The sequence below is a fragment of the Ursus maritimus genome, unplaced genomic scaffold (genome assembly GCF_017311325.1).
Source record: "Ursus maritimus isolate PB19 unplaced genomic scaffold, ASM1731132v1 scaffold_10, whole genome shotgun sequence".
Taxonomy (NCBI): domain Eukaryota; kingdom Metazoa; phylum Chordata; class Mammalia; order Carnivora; family Ursidae; genus Ursus; species Ursus maritimus.
This window is the reverse complement of record NW_024423344.1, coordinates 5534310-5541584: the sequence shown is the minus strand read 5'-3', so window position 1 is coordinate 5541584 and position 7275 is coordinate 5534310. Positions and strand designations below refer to the sequence as shown.

The 7275-nt window shown below is 44.5% G+C and overlaps 1 protein-coding gene across 1 annotated transcript in view; it reads left to right on the top strand.

The window, feature by feature from the left end:
- Nucleotides 1-2351: 2351 nt before the first annotated feature.
- The window catches only part of SPATA13 (spermatogenesis associated 13), an 81205-nt gene continuing 76281 nt past the window's right edge, over nt 2352-7275 (top strand). The window contains exon 1 of the mRNA XM_040621646.1: nt 2352-3950. Coding sequence (XP_040477580.1) covers nt 2391-3950 — 1560 coding nt within the window. The 5' untranslated portion in view covers nt 2352-2390. The remainder of the gene's footprint in view (nt 3951-7275) is intronic.

Here is a 7275-nt window from a genome sequence, read left to right as displayed (position 1 = left end):
CAACTGGGCCAGCTGGTCACCCACGTTTACTGCTTCCCGATCAAATTTAGGTTCCTGGATCTTCCTTTGCTCATGCCAGGTTCCCATCTAGAACAGTTTATCACCTTGTCACTCTTTTGAGTTTATTATGGGGCCTACACAGTTCCTTGTACCTAACACAGGCTCATGAATGAATTGGTTGGTTGATATACCATATACATAAATGTGGGCACCTATTCTTTTATAGATGGCACTGGAGCACAGATCACTGAAATGACTTTACTCAAGATACATGTGACAGTACTGAGTTTAAAACCTAGGCCTGCCCCCATGCCTGTCATAGAACATTCTCAAACTACCCAACGTTAAAATCGAGTACTGCCAGCACCCCCTTCAGACCTCAGGGGCTGCCTGACACGCTTTCATCCTTGGTTATAAAAGGTCTCATAGCGCCCTCTAGTTGCGGTGTCTGTAAGTTGTCTCCAGCCAGCCAGATGACAAGAGAAGAGTCGGATCTGCTCCTTTTGTATGCAATGCAAGCCATAACGAGGCTGTTATTATTACATAATATCCCATCAGTCAGTGCCGGTGACTGGACTTGATGTATGCATAAACTGTCTGCTTCATTTCAAGATTGTGAGAAGTTGAAACAACCACAGTCCCCTGTGAGGGGGTAGACAGGTGGTACTCAGTGTTAGACTCATTTTGCAACTGGTTATAGATTTACTTCCAGCCTCAATGATGAGATGATTCAAGTTTCTGCTTCTGTGGCTCATTCAAATGCAACCCACAGCTCTTCAGGCTCCCTAATTTCTCCATGAGGACATTAAACTGCAGAGGGCATGTGGTAGTCCCATTAGGCTTCTGAGTAATGGAATTGGGTAAGTGGACATCAGAAAGGCTCCAGGGGTCTATGTAGCGTCCCTGATCCCAGATGGAATCAGCCCTTTGACTGTGACTCCCTGTGAATTCCTCAGGGGGCAAATAAAAATGAACCTATCAGAATTTGGAGAGTAGAATCAGATGAGGCCTTTTTGCATGAGGTCACATTTTCTTCTGCACTTGAGAGGACTAAGCTAAATTGGGACCTAACTTTAAGGTTTTTATACAACTTTCTCTTTCTTTTCCTCTTCTGCTTTTAGTATTGCTTTTGGAATAATGGCCTTGACTGGCATAAGGGCATCTGGGATTTGACTTGAGTTGGGGTTATGTCATAAGGCACTGAACTTGGTGTCACACAACCGGGGTTCATATCCTAGCTATGCCTCTCTCTTTGTTCATTAGTTTGAAGTAGTGGAGATGAGCATAAGCTTTGGAAGGGAGAACTGCAGAAACCCCCAGCACCCCCTGCCCAAGTGTCCATTTGATTATCCGTAAAATGAAAATTACTGATCTTGCAGGTTTGTATGAGTACTCAGTGGCATGTCATTTTTAAAACACTTATTAGCATAGGGGCCTGACACGTAGTAATAAACACTGAGTGGTAGTCCTTAGGTGCAACATTTGTTTAATTTGAATTTTTGTGTCTGAATTTCTAATATTTAAGTATTATCCTTATTCCTCTCCATTCCCCAGCCAGTAAGAATCCTGTTGAGAGAGGCCCCTCACTAATGCGGTTTCCTTCACAAAGCCAGACCTCATGTAACTTCAGTTTGTCCCTTCCACTCATGTGTCCTTGTAGCACTTTGTCTCTCAGTAGAGTTTCAGGTATTTTGTAGACAGTAGGCAGCTGAGAGATCTTGGTCTCTGCTACAGCTCCTTGCACTCATTCTTGCATATTCTGAGCACTCAATCTGCCTGTTAGCTGTGTTAAATTTAATATAGTTTGATATTTCACTGTGACTCGTTTTGAAATAGTTGTTGGTGTCTTTTTTTATTTGCTAATTAAAAATTTATTCTATTTCAAATAAATAGAAGACCTAGGGTTGAATGATGCCTTGACCTTTGCATTCCAGCAATTTTCAAAAGTTTTACTTAAACAACTTTCACCGGATTCGAGAATTTACCTTTACATGAATGCACAACCCATAATCATTTTTTAAAGGAATGTATATTTACAATCTTCCCTTTAGTTCCTTGTGAAATGAATTAGGAAAGGTAAAATTTTAATTTAAAATAGTTTTGAACTGATCAGCCCTGTCATGAGGGTGCTTCTTTTGTATTCAGAATTCTTAAAATAACAAGCCACTGTTTATGGAGGTTCTTCTGTGGGGAAAATAATGAAATCCCTGCTTTGTTTTTTGCTGCAGGCAGTGGCCACCAGTGAGGAGCCTGATGTGCACAGCAGGTGTCAAAGCCAGGCTGGCAGCAGCCTCAGAGATGAAGGTCTGCGTCTGGGGCCTGTGGACACGGATGTGCATGTGGGTTTGAACCCCGCTGCCCTGTGGCCACGGGCTCCCAGCCCCGAGAACATGACAACAGCTCAGAATGGCCATGGGCGACTTGCCGCAATCTCATGTTCTGTCTCGGATCCCAAAGACTCCAAAATGGTGACTTACCCAGCATGTCAGAATGGAGGATGCAGCAGCAGCTACTGCGGGGAGGCGGAAGCCCAGGAGGCCAGACTCAGCGCGGCCAAGCTCATGCGCCTCTTCTCCGTGAGCAGGAAGAGGGCCAGCGCCAACCCCGAGAGGCCCCGCTCCATGGTCCTGATGGGAAATTCCTCCACCTGGAATGCCCTGGCCTCCTTTCGGAAAATGGGATCTTTCAAAAAATTGAAGTCCTCCGTCCTTCAAGGGATTCAGAACCGAGAGGGCTCAGATGCGGCAAAGGAAGACGCCCCCGAACGTGACCCAGGGAAACCCATCCCGAACGGTGCTGCAATCGGAATGCAAACCAGCAGGTGCCCCTCCTCGGGACCAGCAAGTGACGCCCCAAAGGCAGGGTCAGGGGGCGCGTCGGACTGCTCCGACCCTGAAGAGGCAGACGACGCCTTCCAGAGGAGCACCCATCGGTCCCGCAGCATCCGCCGCGCCTATGGCCTGGGCCGCATCAGCCTCCTGGATTGCGAGAAGCTTCAAGGGTCCCAGAACCACGTGCGGCCGCTGGCCCCTGTCACCCAGGAGCCCCCCGTGTGTGAGATCCTAGTGAAAGACTCTGAGAACAACAGCATCATCTACAGGAAAAGCAAGAGCACGGATAACTTGAACTTTCTGAAGAAGAGCTCCTTCAAACGGAAGTCCACCTCAAATCTCATGGACCTCAAGGGGGCTCACGAAAAGCCCGCTCCCCGGCGGACACTAAGCAGTTCATCTGCCGACTCGGAAAAGTTCGGTGGGTCCGAGAGGAGGACGAAACGCTGGAAGAGCCCACTGCGGGCCAAGGACTTTGACAGAGTCCTGAGGTTTGTGAGTGGCGCCACGGACGCGGCCTGGAGGAGAGAGAGCCCCAGGAGCGGGGCGTCCTCGCCCGGCGAGGCGAGCCAGCGGCTGCAGGTGCACAGCAGGCTGCACGACGCCTACTCTCGCCGCGTGTCCACCAGCGCCGAGCGTGAGTGGAGGAGGTGCGCAGGCGCGCACGCAGGCTCGGGGTGCGGCTCAGCTGGGGCTCCGAGCCCCCAGGTGGACGTGGACACGGCCGTCTTTCCTCTGGAAGCCTCAGGCCCCTGGGCGGCTGAAAGTTCCCGTCCTTGCGCTGGCAGCGCCTCATCGAGTCCGGTTGTCCAGGACTCGGATGAACGGAAAGCTGGCGGCCAGTTTACATTCGAACCCGAGCAGCCGCGCACCCCCCCAAGGCCTACCACACCCAAGCCCCCTAGCCCTCAGAGCCCAGGCGCAGGAAATGCCACGTGTCCCAGCAGTCTCAGTGCGCTGTCCCTGAGTTCAGTGGACAGTGAAGAAAGGGCAGAGGGGCCTGTGACCTCCCAGGATTCTGTGCAAGCCGCAAGTGACAGAGGCAGTGAGGACGGCGCCAGCAGCCACCCTCAGCTGAGCCCCCACCTGGCGTCGGGTCCAGAAGAAAGGAAGGAGGAGGTAAGGGCAGAGCAGGGACCTCTTGTAGGTAACCTGCTGCGTAAAGCGTGTCTGTCACAGCACCAGCCTTTCATCTCTCCTGGAAGTTGCCCATACACTGGGGTGTTTCTGCTGGCATTTACCCTCTTTCCTTCACCTGGCAGAGAGGCAGGTGGCCCTGTGCTAATTGGACTGACATCACGATTCCTGTCAAGTTGCTGTCATCTTTATCTCTTTGGAAATGAATTGCTACTATACCAAATTCCTTGAGATGGCACTTGCCACACCATTCATTCAAAAGATATTCGGGGAGGACCAACCACATACTAGAGTCTGGGGGGGGGGTTGGAGTTGATAGAGACCTTTCTTCCACTCTATGAAGCTAATAGGGGCTCTCAAAATTTTGTTTTTTGAAACATTTTTTTTATTACCCATAGCTTTCTTCTCTATATTTTAAATTATTTCTGTATCCTTTCCAACAGACTACACCATTATATTAAGACACCATTATATGTTCTAAATCTTTTATTTTCTAGGAATGAATTAGAAACATGCAGTTTGATACCTATCAACCCCTGAGTGATGATGGTTCAAAGAAATTTTTATGATGGTTATTGTATTTATTTTTAGAGTAGAACATAAGCATCTCATGAATCAGATCAACTAATAACTGTCAAGGCTACAGGAGCAATGTTCTTTTCATATCCTGTCAAGCATCCAGACAACTTTACCTTACTGTATAATTTTCACTTATTTCTAAATGCATTCAGTACATTACAGAGCTGAAAGATGAGGAAATGCATTCATGTGTATGTATTGCAAATTATTCTTCACGTACATTTCTAGACCATTTTACAGGTATAAATTGGTGCTTGCCATAGAAAATAATCCCCTAGCAACTGTTCCTTTCCACTGATCCCTGGAGAGGACCTTGATTTTGTTTTAATGCCTGTAGATGAATGATCACACAGCAGCTCTTGCAAACTTGGAAGCCAGGATAGCCTCTGGACTGTCTGTTTTGACCTTAGCTTTACAGTTCAGTCTTTGAAAGTAGAAAACCTAATGCAGATTATTTTCAGATCTAAATTAGCCTGAAGTGTTCTTGGGCAGCCAGAGGAGCGAGGCTGCCTCACTTTTTTGTAGATGTAAGTTTGTATGGAGACCTCAGGGCCAGCATGTCTCCCAGAGCTCTCGTATATTGATGACCATTTGCTCGTTTGCGTATTTCCAAAGAAGCCTTGTGGAACAGTTGTAAGGACACTGGATTCATTGCCAGCCTTGGGAAGGAGTTCCAATTTTGTTAGCTCTGCTTTATGTAATTGGCCAAAGCCTGAAGCAGGCTGGGCTTCTACTCCTTCCCTGGATAAGATGAAGCATAATTCCTTCTACCAAACACCCAACCTGCCCCACTGATGGTTTAGAACCAGCAGCCCCCTGCTCCAAAATAAAGATTTGCATAGGTTGAGAGGTTCTTTATATGAGGTTTTATTTTCTGCTTAATAAAATTAGTGAAAAATCATTAAAATATTTTCTTCCTGAGTGCATATTAATTGAAATATGCAAGAGATAGTTTCTAACTTTTCAGAATTATTTTGATCATTATATAGTTTTACCCATATAATTTGCTAAGTATAATTTAATTACATATAGTTATATATAATTTAATCATCTATAATTTAATTTCTACCCACAGGGGATCACCAAAGATAGAAAGCAGGGCATAAGTCATCAGGAGTGCACATGTGTGTATAGATAATTCTGCAAATTTGCCTCAAGATGTTTATCACATTTTGAAGTTCCATTTATTTCCTCAAAATTCTTATCAAGCATATCAAGCTTCCTCTTGTGCTGTTAAAGTAAATGTCATAAAGAAAAATATAATGATGATTTTGCCCAATTTGCATTTTATGTACTGGTAATCTTCAGTGTTACTTGCAGAGAAATATATATTAAAATACAGCCTTAAACCTTCTTTTATTTTGACATTTAGAAACAAAGTAGAAGCATAATGAAACAAATAAAACAAACAGAAAAACACCTTACAAAATGCAGGAACTCTATCCTTTATGATTTAAAGAGCAGTTTTTGTCTATCTTATATAGCATTACACGAAATTAAATTACACAATATATTTTAATGTACAGCGTGTTATTTTTTACTTAATTCATTGATAGTATGGTTCTACTTCTATGTTTAGAGCTAATTGAAGTTATGGTTACTGTTGAATGTAAAAGAGGTTGAAATCTGTATATATTGTGATATTTAAAATAAATATAATGCAGTTTTCAATAAGAGAGAATAGTTTTTAAATTTAGAACCATTTATGTATAACGTGCCACTCTCAAAGTGACAAAATAATCTTTGAAAAACTATTAACAGTTTAACAGGATTTTGTATTACTTGGGAAAAGGGTGGGAAAATGTCCAGCTACTCTTCGTTTGTGAAACACTGTAGAAAAATCACCTCGTTAACTTTATACTTCTGCCACCTAGTGGTAAGTTTCTTTGTAAGAATAATGATCAGTTGAAGGACTCCAAAATTGTAGTTTAAAAATGCAATTTAGTAATTATACTATGGAAAGTGCTCCCTGTCCCCTGATATAGGGACAGGCACACGAATTTAGAGTATTCTTGCTGGTTTTCCTGCCAAGTCACAAAATTGCTCCATTGGCTGAATTAGGTCACTAGGAAAGGGAACCTGTCCTTAGTCATGCAGTATAGATTCAGAAATTGGTGGTAGTGTTGAAATATGCCATAGATGAAGCTCTTTTACTTTATTTTATGTTTATTTATTTATTTATTTTTAAAGATTTTATTTATTTATTTGAAAGAGAGCACAAGCAGGGGGAGTGGCAGAGAGAGAGAGGGAGGGGCAGGCTCCCCACTGAGCAGGGAGCCCAATGTGGAGCTGGGATCATGATCTGAGCCGAAGGCAGATGCTTAACTGACTGAGCCACCCAGGTGCCCCTATTTATTTATTTTTAAAGATTGTATTTATTGTTTTAGAGAACAAGAGCACACAGGTGTGCACATGCACACACCAGTTGGTGGAGGGGCAGAGGGAGAGGAGAGAGAGAATCTCAAGCAGACTCCCCACTGAGTGTGGAGCCCCACTCGGGGCTCAGTCCCATGACCCCAAGATCATGATCTGAGCTGAAATCTGGAGTTGGACACTGAACTGAGACACCCAGGTGCACTGGAACTCTTTTAAATGATGAAAATCCATTGTAACTCCTTGAGAGGGAGCTTTAGACTTTCAGTAGATTTTTTTTTTTTTTTTCAGTTTGGTTGGAATGGCTCTGCCATTCCAAAGATACCCACCATTGAGTGAGCTGCTGAGCATTTCC